The sequence below is a fragment of the Clinocottus analis genome, unplaced genomic scaffold (genome assembly GCF_023055335.1).
Source record: "Clinocottus analis isolate CAN_PGR_092001 unplaced genomic scaffold, fCliAna1.0.p SCAF_12, whole genome shotgun sequence".
NCBI lineage: Eukaryota > Metazoa > Chordata > Actinopteri > Perciformes > Cottidae > Clinocottus > Clinocottus analis.
Window position 1 is genome coordinate 8,415,340 of NW_027175843.1, and position 15,000 is coordinate 8,430,339.

Below are 15,000 nucleotides of genomic sequence, written 5' to 3' on the forward strand. Positions count from 1 at the left end.
TGATTTTACTCCGAGGGGTCGAGTGAATTTTTCTAACAGTTCTAAAATAAAAATTGGCATTATATTAATAATACCCCTTACGGCTAAGTCAGTTGCTCGGACCCTAATAATAATATCCCTAACAATTTCAACATGGTCCTCTCGGACTGACTATGTCAGTCGCTCGACCCTACTTATGGGAACTGTAAAACGTCATCATACATTTTGACTATACCAAAACTAGCCAAACTTCATAGAAATATAATTATTGATTTTAAAATACTCCCAAAAGTTCACACAAATCTTCCATTATGACAAAAGTAAATATAACAATGTATTCTCTCTTTTGCTGGAATTTCATCCGTTTACGAAGTTGTGAGACGTTGATAAGTGAGACTTTGTGTGTGTGTTTACACAGGGGGACAGTGGAGGACCTTTAGCCTGTGAGGACTCGTCTGTATGGAAGCTAGTTGGTGCAACCAGCTGGGGAGATGGCTGTGCTCAGAGGAACAAGCCAGGCGTTTACACGCGCATTACATGGTCGCTCAGCTGGATCCGGCAACAGATGGAGGTCAGTACATGACAAGCTGTGTCTTGTTTCAAGACCTAACACTTTAGAACAGGGGTCTCAAACTCAATTTGGCTTGGGGCAACTGCTAGGCTGCTTCTGCTTTCTTTCTCAAATTTACATTTGTATCCAGTTTTAGCCACATCTTATGCCGTGTTCACACCAAAAGCCTTGTGAATATTCACAACACTTTTTCGCCCCATTTTACTCACTCACCACTTCATGTGGTTAATTGATTTTTCACTTTTTTGCAACCAGTTGCAGCGGAAAGAGGGCGTGAACCACAGAAGAGGAGCTTGATCGCTGAAGGCTCTGGCCCCAATCCTACTTTTTAAGACTATGGGGACCACAAGCAGCCCTGCATTTAGTGAGCGCAGTTCTCTAGTGCGGTAATATATGAACTCCTTAAGATATGATGGGGTATCACCAATAAAGGCTTTGTAAGTGAGGAGAAAGATTTCAAATGTGATTCTTGATTTTACAGAAAGCCAGTGCAGAGCAGCTAATACAGGAGTAATGTGTAATGTGATCTCTCTTCCTAGTCCTCGTTAGTACACAAGCTGCAGCATTATCTGAGCAGCCTAATAATAAGGAGTTACAGTAATCCGTTAGCCAACACCTCGAAGAGGTTACTGCTACAGCTACTTTAAAATACTGCGGCACATGACCTGTTAGTAGACACATTGATAATATCTAGTAGAAAGGCGCTAATTAAAAAGGTAAAAATTCCCAGCCATTTCTCAGTAATTCCCAATGGTTTGCATACCTATACTAAATACAGAATATCTCCTCAGTCACAAGGGCTTTTTGAAGAATTTCAAAAGGTATAATATACAGAAAACACTTGTGAGACCAGAAAAAGGTTCATATAGCAGTATATATGTTACTGGTTTAGTTGATGGTTACCGGTTAGTTAATGATAGAACACAGGAAAGAAGTTTAAAAAAAACAGCATGCATTTAAAATAGCACTGTGTTAACAGTATCCCTGACTTTGATCAAGTGAAGTGTGCCAATGAAGTGCACCAATCATCAAACTAGGGATATAAAAAATGATAATTTCGTAACTTGGGGGCCCTCTTTCACTTTCGTGTCGTAAAGAATTCTGACCCCATTTTTGGGGTTGGGATGGGGTGGGCATTACGGAGGGCCTTCTTATATGTTCTCAGACTATCGTCAAACTAACTATTCTTAAAAATTTTCGGAACACCATATCCTTACAAGCTTCCTTGGTGTTTGCTTTAAGGTTCTGAGGGTTATATCATGGAGCAAGCCTTCTTTGTTTAGTGATCCTCTTTTTTAGAGGGAGTATCGAGTCCAGTGTCATTTTCAGTGAGCCAGTCGACAAGATGATAAATCGAGGATGGACAACAGGAGTCCTCTGTTCTTTCCTTCTGCGATTCCTTCAAATGCAGAAGGAATCGCTAACTTAAATCTAGCAACAGCACTGCGAGTTAGACATGTGGGGTAGAAACACCGTACACTCCGGTAGTGTAAGCTCAAATTTATAAGGTAATGGTCTGATAAATGAGGGTTCTGTGGAAACACTTTTAAATGCTCCACGTCAACGCCATAGGCAAGAAAACAGTTAAGGGTGTGGTTAAAGCAGTCAATCGAATCCAACAATAAGATAAATGCAGCACTGAGGCTATCACAGCCAACATCCACATGAATATTAAAATCACCAACAATAATAACCGTATTCGTTAAAAAAATAAGATAGAAATTCAGAATACCGACAATATGCCTGTTACACTATAACAAGTAAAATCGGCTGTATTGTTTTCCAAGTTGGATGTGAAAGACTAAGAACAAGGCTTTCAAATGAAATGTCGTTTAATTTAGGTTTAGGATGTATTAATAAGCTTGAGTCAATATGAGTGGATATTTTTTATTTTTTTTTGTATGTAAAGACGCATTGTCAAGCAAGTAAACTGACACGGTAGACGCGCCGCGAATATTCGCGCCGCGTTCGGTGTGAACACAGCGGCCCAGTGGCACTATGATAGGCCCAGTTGTCGCAACTGATGCTGCTCAGAACAGAAATATAATAAACATGTTTGCTGCTGCGAGGGCCGGCAGCGGTGGGTCCCTCTCAGGAGGAGGTGTCGGACAGTGAAAGTGAGGCTCTCGCTGCCATGGTGGTACAGGAGGGGGAGGAGGAGATTGGTGGTGGTGATAGCAGGTGTGTGTGCTAGCTAACATGTTGTGGATAAACATTCACTAAATGTTCAGAAACGTTGTCTATGAACTTTACTTGACATAATAACGTGTGGTGTAAGTCTAGTTCTAAAGTGTTGGAAAATGATATACTATCCTGATTAATTAACCACTATTTTATGGTGGTGTGGTTTGAGCGTGCAGATCTGCTTTTTCACAGTTTTTAGAATTACAAATCAGGTCACCAGAGTTAAGTATTTAAAGTATGAATACACTTTCTTTAAGCCCATTGTCCAATTTGGTAAAATATGTTTTACCTATTTTTTTGTTGTCAATGTTTATGGTTTATTATACTTCCTTTTCTTTTTTTTTTAACACTTATTTATGGAAATCTTCAGATTAAATTCCATCAAATAAGAAACAAGGAGACAATGACCCATTTCACATTATACAGTTAAAACTAATGAAACACTGAAAAACTACTGTTACAATTAAACGTCTGCATACATATTAGAGGTGTTCAACATATTCTGTAATTCCTAATACTATTTCTCTACTTTTCACATCCAGGTTTGTGCCCAGTACATCATCTCTCTCACCAGAGACCCCAAGCCCACCCATTGATTATATTATTCATATAATTCAGTATAGTAGTGTTACTAAGGGCTTGTGTGATTATATGTACAGTACCGAGTTGGCACAGTATCTGCGTGTGGATTGTGGTGGGCCAGTCTGGACCAAAAAGTCCACAGCCGAATTTTTGTCCCAGTCCAGGCTTGGTCATCACTGACCAAATCCATTTGTGCTAAGCACACGGTGCAACCCCCTTGTCCCCCTTTCTGTTCAACCACACTGATAATTGGGGATGCAGCCACACATTGTTTCCCCGCAGCGACGATCCTAGACATACTTTTAAAAAACTTCCCCGCCTGGTGTGAGCATTCCCGACCACCGATCGGTAAATTACCTGGGAATCAACGACACCGTCCTCCAAATGTCTGAGTTGACCAAGATTAATCCAAAAAAGCTTCCACACCCCTTAAACAGCTGTGGACTGTCCAACCCAGTGGTCCAATCCCCACACTCAGCAGAGTTCTCAGTCTCCACACCTGGCTCTAGTCTACCTGCAGGACCCACAAAGTGGGCTTCATTGACAACTTGAATCTGTTCTGGAACTGCTCTTCCTCTTTGGTATACACCTCAACAAGCTGTGTAGCCGCCTGCTGGCGGCTAACTTACAGAACGCTGTACAATCCTGTCCACAAGACTATTTACTCTTCACAAACACACCCCCTTCTCTTCTATTCTTCTACTCTTAGTTCCCCCTACTGACTCGATCTGTTATTAACCCCCTCATCTGCAGCGCTCTCAATTCAGACTATTGTGACAGACAGGCTGCCACTCCCACCCCACATTTAAAGAGCCATAAACAGAAACAACCTCTCCTGCATCTGTTCCAGTGATGTCCACATTGGCTCCGAGTGCAAGTTCAATCTGCAAAGCCAACTCTGTGGAATCAGCATCAACGCAAGCCCACCCTCTTATTACGCCATCACAACAAACGGCATGTGAATTCAGGCAACCGCAGAACCCAAATCCTCTCAATTAAACACAAAACCCTCCTTGATAATTGCTCTGTTTAACATTTCCGGTCACTAAGCAACAAAGATCTAATCATCAATTAATGAATTACCGACAACAATCTTGATATCCTCTGTCTCACTGAAACTTGGCGATAACATCTGGACTACTATGCACTAAACCAAATCACCCCTACTGGATATCACTGGCTGGACAAACCACACCATGATGGCCACCTGACATTTAAACTCGCCAGAGCAGGTATTGGCCCACACCAAGGGCATCAGGGGTGTGCGGCGATGTCAGCAACCCACCCGACCCGTCTTGAAAGACGGACCAAGGAGTCTAACGCACGCACGAGTCAGAGGGTCTCTGAAACCCTGTGGTGCAATGAAAGTGAGGTCCGGCACGCGATGGCCTAGGTGCTGCGTAATTGCGGCGGCAGAGTCCGCGCTGGTGGTTGAAGTGGCTTCGTGGGTCGGTCCACATTGGTCAACAGGAGCGTCTCCTTTTCTTTTTTTTCCTTCTCGTGACCGCCTCCATGCTCATGGTGGTGCTGTGTGGCTCCGCAGGTCTTTGCTGTCCACACATGTATGAACGTACCGTGTATTGAGTGTGCTACGGTCTGACTACTCAGGTCCACTTCATCCAAGTGTAGGTTTGTGAAACCTGTGCATGGCAGTGTACATATCGAGTACAACCCTCCACGTCTATGTAATGGTCCATTTCTGCATTGTCTTTCAGAGAGAAGAGGCTCACAATTCTCCGACGCTGAGCACAGACAACTGAACCATCGTTACTCAGTCTTTGGCTGGGGTTTCCACATTTGACATAAAAAAAGAGAAACTATCACACCATCCTTACATATCCTGTGAGGGCCAATTTTGTCAGATAAAAGATACAGTGCTCAGCAGAGAGTTAGGCATCATTTATTCCAAAATAGAAAGCTCTAAGGCAAAACAGACGAGAAAAGTGAACAACGCTTTATAAAAAGCCAGACAGACGTGTGGGGATCGAGAGCTCAGCGAGGGCCTTAGAGCCACTGCACCCTCAGGCTGCAAGAAATTATCCATTTCAACTCAATTTTACAATAGGGATATGAAGCAGATTTCTGCACTTATTGACAGACAATTGTTGTAAAGCACGATATTACAGATATTCAAACAAGAGGCACCCCCGTTTGTGAAGTAATATCAATATATTGATAAAGAGATTTGAATCTTTCACGACGTGTATGTAGGCTGCAGTCCAAGTACTTTAGGCAGGCAATGAAGAAAGGAACGGTCCAACTGCTCTTTGTTTGAATGTTTCTGTACATAAATAAATGTTTGACACGTGATGGATTTCACTGGTTTCTCAAGACGATTGTGATTGTGTGATTAGCATAGTGTTCTGAATTGTGCATTTGAGAAGTACGCCATTACCGTAAAATGATTAAAAGAGTGCTGCATGGTATACACAATGAGGGTCAAACCGGAGCTCTATTCAACGAAATAAGAGAACTGCAAGTTTCAGTTCACAAAGTAAAATTCATAATGATGCTTTACAGAAGTGTTCTGTAGTTTAGTGTCCTTTTGACCAATTTCAAAAAGTGTCAGACTTTCTTTTTGTGCTTCTTGGAAGAAAATCTTCAAAAAAGAACACAGGTAAGGCCTTGATGTAATTGTACGTTTCAAACCAATTGAAATAGCAATTTATCAGCATTCAATTAATTTTTCTGTTTTTTAGAAAACGTCAAAGAACCCTGGAAAACAGGGTCAATAGCTTTAATTATGAATCTGTACACAAATATACCTTACAAAACACAAAAATGAAACCAAAACCCCCCTACTAATTTCAAACATTTGTATATAAAAATAAGCATCTCCTTTTTTTTCTCAATGTCTCACCTGGGCTCCGCCTGGCCTGCAGCCTGTGTGAGAGCCGTGGAGTCAGTCAGTCACAGGAGTGTCACATCTACTCAAAACACAAGCATGCAAAAAGACAAACCCTTACAGATACAACTTGAAAGTGTTGGCATCCAAAACAATAATTCAACCGGGGAGGGGAGGAAATAAATCAGAAATCAGTCATTTAACGGAGCATACAAACTTGCTTTGAGTGTTTTTAACACTTCTTTTTTCTTCCGTTTGTTTGATTTAATCTGGTTAAGTTTAAATATACAAAAAAAGTGCACTCGCATACATCAACTAAATAATTAAAAAACTGTTTCTGAAATGAAACTCCTGATGTTCACAAGTTCAGCAGGTGGAGGGTTGGAAGAGTGCAGGAGCGTTCTGTCCTGTAGTTTTGTGCTCTATGTAAACCTAATGTGTGTTTGTACTATGATCCACAGTGTGCTTGACAACACACGCAGAACCTGTCGACCTATTGACGCTCGTCTCGCGTCTCGACGCTCGTCTACTGCAATGAGTCGCTGTTGTCCAGGCCCAGCCCGGCCATGTCCGTGTCGTCGTCCTCGTCCCCGCTGTCCCCCGACTCATCTTCACTGTGGCCTCCCAGCATCACCTGCTGTATCGCCAAGGTGGCGCCGTCTGACGTCAGGCTCTGCAGACCCTCCATGTTCATTGTCACCATTGTGCCTGAGAACAACAGGAAATAATTAGAGTGAAAGCTTATTACCATGCATGGGAAGTAAAAAAACAACACTCAAATCTAGAATTACTGCCTGGCCTCCACCAACCCATCCAGTTACAGTTTATATCAATAATCCAAATAGTAACGAGATGATATTTTGGTTGAATCCTAGTGCACACAGACACATCAACACTCCTCCTGGGTTTATCCTTTGCTGTGTTTGCTGACAGGCTCAATAACTAGCTACTTAGACCTGCGTGTACAAAGGTCTTGATCAACAACTCATTAAACTGACAAAGAAGAAACATGTTCACAAGTTGTGTTAAACACCAGGACTAATCACTACAAACAAACTTTCTGGATTTGAAAGTCTTAGTGCGTCCACACCAACCAAGAAGCAAATCAAGCAAAAATAGATCAGACGGACCTCAAAATAGCAAGCCGGCCAGCAAACTGTATAATGATTAGTGGTGGATCAGTCCGAGCACCATGGTTGATAACCCTCCAAAACACATTTTGAGTTTCTCTTTAACTTGAACACAAACTAAACCCCGGTGCGTACCGTCGGGCATGGTCACTTGCTGCTGGGTGCCTCCTCCAGTGGCGATGGAGTCAGGCCAGAAGCGCTGCAGGGGCCGGTTTTGAGGAGTCTTTTTCTTGGCTTTTGGCGTCTCAGAGGAGCTGGCGTCCAACATGGGCTGCAGGATCCGCCTCCGGGCATTTATAAACCTGTAGACACAAGACAACTGAGATCTGCGACGGTACTGACTGGAATGCGTGGTTTTGTAGTTTCTGGCAGATGTTTGGTCCTGGAACACAGTGATAAAATCATTTACCACTAAAATGCAACAATTCAATCTGGGGAAGAAGAAGAATTGTTAATCCTAGACATTAAAAGCCAGTTGTTACTCATCTTTTTAGCCAATCAGCTGACTGAGCAATTAGTTTCCTACAGTGGGTAGAAAAGAGCATCTTGACATACATCCCTGCCCCGCATATCAACGGAACTGAATTGTCTTAGTTGGCCAAACTCACCAGTTGTTGACCTGCAGCAGTGTCAGGTTTGTCTGAGTGGCAATCTGTTTCTTTTCATCTTCCGTTGGATATGGGTGCTAAAGGAGAGGACATAGGTTAGTGGTCTTGTTCAGGGTTGAGGAGTTGCATAAGCAATAGATTTGATGCACATAGACTCACCCCAATGTGCTGGAAGAGCCACGAGCGCATGACATTAGTGGCGTGTTTGGGTAGAACGCCACGTTTGTTCTTGGTGGAGTTGTCGTCATGACTAAAGAGGTTCAGGTCTTGGTGGAACTGCAGCTGAAGCTGAGCAGACAGACTTTCATTCAGACACCTTTCTGTTTCTGAATTTTAAACTAATTGCAAGAAAATTGCCATTTTAGGATATATAATATACACCAGCATCACAGTCACAAAGACAGATGAACAACCTGATTGTTTTGGACGCGTATTGTCCCGGGAGATAGAGCCTGTGTTACCACCTGGCCCTGTGGAGTGACAACTGTAACAGGCTGGTACACCGTGCCACCTAGAAATCACACACACACACACACACACACACACACACACACACACACACACACACACACACACACACACACACACACACATGGTTCCACTGCTCGTCTCACAATTGAAACATCACAGTTGGGGGAAAAGGCGAGTATTGTAATTCTTAAAATATATATAGAAACGCACATCAGACCAATGGGATTGCGCCGCCCTGCGCGCTTATGTGACATAGGGTTCTGCCTGCCAGCCTCTATTGAGCCCTTCTGTAATAATGAGTGGACCAAAGAAATGAAAAGTCGACAGTGAGTGCCGAGTGTTAAATAAAGTACATATCTATCGAGGAGTGGACTGCTATATTTTTCCACCGAAGTACGATCAAAGGCTGTGTGTCTTATTTATGGCCAAGAAAACATTGCGGTAATCAAAGAATACAATGTCAGCCACCACTTTTCCACCAAGGATGCAAATGCTGCATTGTTGACACCAAAAGCATTGCGAATTTTACGCACGACTACATTACATGCAAAGTCTCGGCTGGGCGGAATAGCGCGTTTGACGCGTGGTGTAAGCCAATCAGCGTTGATAAGTTCCGCCCGTCATCACCTCCGTCCTGCCGTAAATTAAACTGCTGCTGGTCCACCTGAAGTAGCGCTGGTAAGGGTCGTCATTCAGACGCTGTTGTGGGACTATAGATAATAATGTGAACCCAGACACAATCGAGTTTGACGTTCCGACCTATGTGGAATTTACACAACACGCATAAAGAACAACAAGTGGTTATTTCCATGGTGGGAATGGTAACTCTTTATGGAGAAGAAGCCACGGAGATAAGTTACGGCCCCTTTCAGGTTCCAGTAACATTCGCGAGATGTTTTACTATGCTAAGCCTTGTGCGTCTGTCAAATTTCAAAACTCATTGTGGCCCCTTAGCCAAAAGGTTTGCCCACCACTGATCTATAGCCTACTTTGGTCTAAATAACAGACTTTTGCTTTCAATCAATCTCCTTTATGTGCGTGACTAAATCACCATCTAGATGAAGTTGCACCATCCAAATTTGTCAGACCATTGGAGTAGCATCTTACAAAGGCCCCAGAAAGGCTAAATAAAAGCACACATATTTTACTCACACACTATAGTATTAAATAAATGTATTTTGTATGCATTTTGTTATTCTTTTTATATGTATAGTTGACGCCACAGATGAGTGGAGTTAAATATAACTCAATGCTGAATGAGACATTTTTAAGCGACCAAAATGTTACTTTTGACTATGGAATGTCTTAGTCTGGGCCACCCCTATACCAAAGTGACAACATCTGAGCTGCAATGAGAACAGTACAGTACCTGAGGGAGGGGTTGTATGCCATGGTGACATACCTGCAACCACCTGGGTGGGGTTGACTGCTGTCACAGTAACGTTCCCTTGCTGCAGAGCCGATGCTGGCACCACAATTTGACCCTGGGGACTGATGGTCCCCGAGATAGAGCTGGGGGTCTGCATAACAAAGAGCAACAATACAGAATGGGCCAAAGTCAAGTGTGTGTTGATGGCTCATTCTTTAAAGCACATTGATATTGAACTTGAGCAAATACTGAGTAGCAGGTTAGAGCAATGAAATAGGTTGAACAGCAAAACAACATGGACAGTATGACTGCAAAAACACCAACAGAGCCACGTATTTGTGTGTTAAGTGGTAATAAGTAAAGTGCACCTACTGTCCATGCCGGCGTCTTGGTGGGGGAAAAGCCCTGAACCTGGTTTTGTACGGGGGAGTACGGGCTCCCTGGATCTCCACTCAGCAGAGTCTCGCTATTCATCTTGGTCTTGAGACAGGCGATGTAGCGGCTGCAGAAGTCCTTACACAGGTCACTCACCTTCTCTAGCTCCAGCAGGTGGATTCGTAGCACTTGGATGGCTTTCACCATCTAGCGATCAGAAGATTACAAAAAATAAAAACGTTTGCCCAAGGACATGTCAACATTGACTAGTGGACCCGGAGATCAAACCACCGATCCTCTGTTTCAAAGACGACCTTGCTCTACCATAGAAATGCACAGTTCAAATAATTTGGACATCAATTATTATATTTTAAATAATTTTGAAAATCTTGTTAGTAGTTTTAATGATATAGAAGCTGCTTAGAGCTAGGGTTATGAAGCTTAGAGCTAGTGCTAGGCAGCTCATCATTTCCTGTCTAATATCTATTTTTGTTCAAACAACTGGATACTTATTTTTACTAAATAGAGCATGAATGCATCATACAGCAACTAAATCTAACCTCTGAACATTAGTTGTTAGCTTGGTGCTGCAAACGTTATTAGTTGGAATTCTTCAGCATTCCAACTATTGTTCTTCAAATCTTTAAAAAACTTAAACTTCTTCTTCTTCTTCCGTACGTATTTTGGACCTCTTCAGCTCCTTCATATTTTCAGCTACAGAAAAAAGTTAAATTATTCAAATATTCAGCTTCTTAAGGACACGATGGCAACACCAATGCATTTTCCACAGGAAATGCAATTTCTAGTTAGATCTACTCCAGCCAATTTCAAACACAGATTTGTTGTTCACAAAAGGTATGTGATCAGGGATTGACGACTAGAAAGCAATAATGCCAATCTCCAGATTGCATTTTTTTTTTTACTGAATATCAGTAGATAACGGTCGTATTTCACACTGTGGCTAAACTGTGGAATTAATCTGCTGTTCACATGTGTGTTGAATGGAGAAAGGGAACCGTACAGATCACCAATCAACTACGATCAGTCACACTAACACCACCAAGTTTTCATTTTGTTGATGAGTTTGGTCTTACTTAGTTATACGATACTGTAAAAAAAAACTATAGGTCCGAGCATGGAGTGAGCCAGATTAAATGGTGGAGACTATACACAAGGAGGAAAGAGAGGTGATGGGAAGGCGTGGTGTCAAAGATGGAATGTGGACAGATGGTGTGGACCTCGTCAAAAGGATGGAACTGGCTGTGTTGAAGACGTATTTCAAGAAGTGGGAGGAGCACGGTATAAGACTAAAGGAAGGCGCACAAAGACCAGACTAAGATGCCGAAGGTGCAACCTGAAAGACATTTAAGACGTTAAGGTGGTGGCAGGGGAGTGCGTAGCTCGACATCAGATGGTGAGCAGAAGAATAGCTTTACGTTGATGAATGTGGAAAATGAGAGAGAAAAGGTTGAACAATGTGGGGATTGTGAACAATGAAGTGCTGCAGATTAGCAAGGTGAAATGAGTATAGGTATGAAGATGATGAAGAGTAGAACATGGAGATGTTTAGGTGAGATGGCATGAGTGAGATGTGGCGCATCAACAGAGAGACCAAACGAGGGGTTCGCATTTATTTCAGCTCAGTGTTTTGCTGACATTCACACTCATGCTTATTCCTCTCCCCTGATCTCCATGTTTCACAGAGCGGCAGAGCAAAAACAGGACTCGCAGTCCACTAGCTTGTTGCACTCGCTGCTAATGTTTACTGCTCGTTGTCAACAAAAACAAGAAAACAATGGATATGCAGGCTGCATTTCAAATCGTGGTGGTATTCTGTCAAGAGATGCAGTGACTTCAACTAAGTTCTGAATCCGTAAGGAAAAGGCTGATTCATGCGTAGAAAAATGCCATTAGCATTCAGTGCCACATCTGAAAAGAGTTTTCTAGATGTGGTGAGGGAGGACATGCAGAGGCAGGAAACGGATGATCAGGAACGGCAACCACTAACTGGAGCCACCGAAAGGACAGTGATTTGACCCAAAACACACCTAAGTGTAAATACTTAGTTAATCGTGGTGAGGTCATGTTCAGCTACAGCACCCTACGTGTTATTTCAAACAGCTAGACTACACAAGTTAAAACATAAAGCCATATTCACCAGCTAAAAGACACCAATTGTGGCATCTGACCATTTCCAAGTAACAGGTAGGCAGCAAGAGCACCGGAGAGGACTTCATCTCACTGTGTTGTTTAGGTTAAAGGTCATTAACTAGCCAGTGTGAGTGAATTGGGGTTCGTCCATTTTGTTTCTTTGTGAAATACAGCACATCTCTGTTTTGTTCTTGTCAAATACCTCTGAACTTAACTGTTTTCCAGTCATAAAGGTTGCATTTGAGGGGCAGCTGTAGCTCAGGGGATGAGTGGTTGTACCGTTACCACAAGGTAGCCTATTCAATCCCCAGTCACCCCATAGTTCACACGTTAATGTGTCTCTGAGCAAGACACCCAACCCCTGGTTACTCCCCGGGCGCCTTACAGGGCATCCCACTCCTTAGCTCCTTAATTAAGAAAGGGTTAAATGCAGAGAAGAATTTCCCCAAGGGGATTAATAAAGTGCATGTTTCTTTTTGTTTCTGCAGTAGCCAGTGATTTGACCCAGCCAGTCAACACTTGTTTGTTTTTTTGAGAAGCTTGTGCTACAACTACTAAAAAACTACTGAAATAGTACAGTGTGTAACAGTGAAACTAAATAAACAGAAAACTAAACATACAAACAAGAACATCAGAATGTCCATCCCTGGCATGCAGAGGGATCTCACCAAGTTGTCAAGTTCAGGATCCTCACTGAAGAAGGGTTTGCCTTCCTTCTCCTGACTGCGGACAAAGTTCTCAATGTCCACGTCAAAGCTTGCCGAGGTGATGCAATCAGAGCTCAGCGTGGACTGTTCACACTTCTCAAACAGCAGGGCCAAGAGAGGGAACAGGGGATGCCTGAGAAAAGGTCGCCCACACACAAAGAATAGAGTTCATCATTTCAATGAACACATCGATCTCCCCAGTGTTAGTGCATAGATTCCAAAAAGTAAAACAGGTGTTATGTGCATTTAAAAACAAATGCTGACAGAAACCCTGCATATCACAATAAAATTAAGGCAACCGGTTTCATTCATGGACGGACGGACGCAATGGCTGCTCGCTAAAGGTGAAACTAAAAAACCTTATTACAATGGTCGTACACATACATTGCATTTAAGAGTTCAGGATGTTATAATTTTGTAATTATGAGCAGGTAACTCAAAAGATAAATATATACTGTATTAATCCCCAAGGGGAAATTATAATGCCGTTAGCCTCTAAGCGGGCGGTGTGAACATTCAGTGGAAAAAAATCATCACCCTTTCCCGTTTTAAAAGACAAAGAGCTATACATAGTTAGGGATGCACCGATACAGATGTCAGACTAATTAGCCGATAGACAGAAAAGTTGGCAACTATTTCAATAATCGATTAATCTGTCGATGAGGCTGCAGAAGCGCGCGCACATACACAAATCGCCTTAAAAGTAAAAACAGTGTGGTTGTATTGCATTTATGGTGTGCATCTTATTTACTTATTTTTCTTTTTTGATTGACCTCACGCAGGCCGGACTGGAAGAGCAATAAGACGCCCAGTTATGAACTACGCAGTCTGGGAGAGATTTAAAATGCAGCACCTGTTTGCGGCCGTGATAAGACCCTTCCAATGCAAAAAAAATGCAGTTAACGCATGATCAAATAATTAACGCCGTCAAAGGATTGCGTTAACTTGCCCAGCCCTAATTAATTAATTAATATACATATATATAAAAAAATAATAATATTTTGTTGTTTTAGTTTAAAAGTAATATTACAGTCAAACGTGATGCTGCCTTGCACATTAAAGGACTGATCCGAGTCTCTTCCACACAGTGAGGCATACTTACATACGGCTTTTTATTTTAATAACTATGTATTAGCCAAGACCCAAAACCCAGGTATGGCTATCGGAACGGAAAAAGTCGGATCGGTGCATCCCTAGTCACAAGAACGAAGGGGAGGAGTTTTCCAAGATGCCATGTGAGGTTTCCCAGTGATCTTTTTGTTTCTGGCCGAGCAGGAAGAAATAAAGTCAAGAATGGGAAAGAAAAGAACACAGATTTGTTGTTCTAGTTCTCTCTCCTTAACGAACACACATGCAACATAAGCTCTACCGATATATGGAGGCTTTGTCTGCGTCCATGGGTGTCTGTGGCTCTGTGGGTATCTGACTGGGCGTCTCTGCCGACGTCCCCTCAAACTTCTGCTCAGACTCGCCGTCTACCGTTACCACACCTTGCATCTGCAGAAAAAAAGAACACAAAGGAGTGACAGAGGAAAAAAGCAACAGTGACCGAAACAGTGACAGAAGAGGTGAAGAATGAGTCATTAGGACATCATATAAAGATCAGAGAAGCTGGAGGGTAAGCTTAACACAGAGCCTTGCTTCAATAGCAAGGATTGAACCTTACTTCTAAAAACTATGCATTTCTCAGACAAGATCTAATTGTTTCTTTAAGAAGAACAAAGACTTCATCACTATGATCCACAACAAAGATGGTGTCGTTAGTCTTGGTATCAGACTGCCCGATTGGCAGTTTATTTTTGGGTCACTTAAATATTTTTGACACTCATATCTGCATTCTTTCACATTACTATGAGCACACCATTTGTAAACATATTGTATTCCAATCACAATGCTGACTAAAACATAACCTAATGGAAGTAAAGGGACACATCAAAATGAGAGTGCTGCCTCGCCACATTCATTGATTAGAAGCAAAGTTTCACCTCCTTTACTTTCATACTGTGCGTGCCTATCCAGGGGCATAAA

The 15,000-nt window shown here is 42.4% G+C and overlaps 2 protein-coding genes across 7 annotated transcripts in view; one reads left to right on the plus strand and one right to left on the minus strand.

Annotated features, from left to right (window-relative positions):
* Positions 1-5,684, plus strand: part of tmprss3a (transmembrane serine protease 3a) — a 77,493-nt gene extending 71,809 nt beyond the window's left edge. The window contains exons 12-13 of the mRNA XM_068573027.1: positions 398-550; positions 5,032-5,684. Coding sequence (XP_068429128.1) covers positions 398-550; positions 5,032-5,076 — 198 coding nt within the window. The 3' untranslated portion in view covers positions 5,077-5,684. The remainder of the gene's footprint in view (positions 1-397; positions 551-5,031) is intronic.
* pknox1.1 (pbx/knotted 1 homeobox 1.1) overlaps positions 5,186-15,000 on the minus strand; it is an 11,991-nt gene continuing 2,176 nt past the window's right edge. For 5 of the 6 annotated variants that reach the window (XM_068571967.1, XM_068571972.1, XM_068571970.1 and 2 more), the window contains 9 exons: positions 14,342-14,469; positions 12,934-13,105; positions 10,112-10,321; positions 9,740-9,890; positions 8,313-8,410; positions 8,059-8,187; positions 7,900-7,976; positions 7,427-7,593; positions 5,186-6,869 (listed from right to left, as the gene is read on the minus strand). In XM_068571967.1, coding sequence (XP_068428068.1) covers positions 6,688-6,869; positions 7,427-7,593; positions 7,900-7,976; positions 8,059-8,187; positions 8,313-8,410; positions 9,740-9,890; positions 10,112-10,321; positions 12,934-13,105; positions 14,342-14,469 — 1,314 coding nt within the window. In that variant the 3' untranslated portion in view covers positions 5,186-6,687. The remainder of the gene's footprint in view (positions 6,870-7,426; positions 7,594-7,899; positions 7,977-8,058; positions 8,188-8,312; positions 8,411-9,739; positions 9,891-10,111; positions 10,322-12,933; positions 13,106-14,341; positions 14,470-15,000) is intronic. The other variant, XM_068571971.1, reaches the window with a different exon arrangement.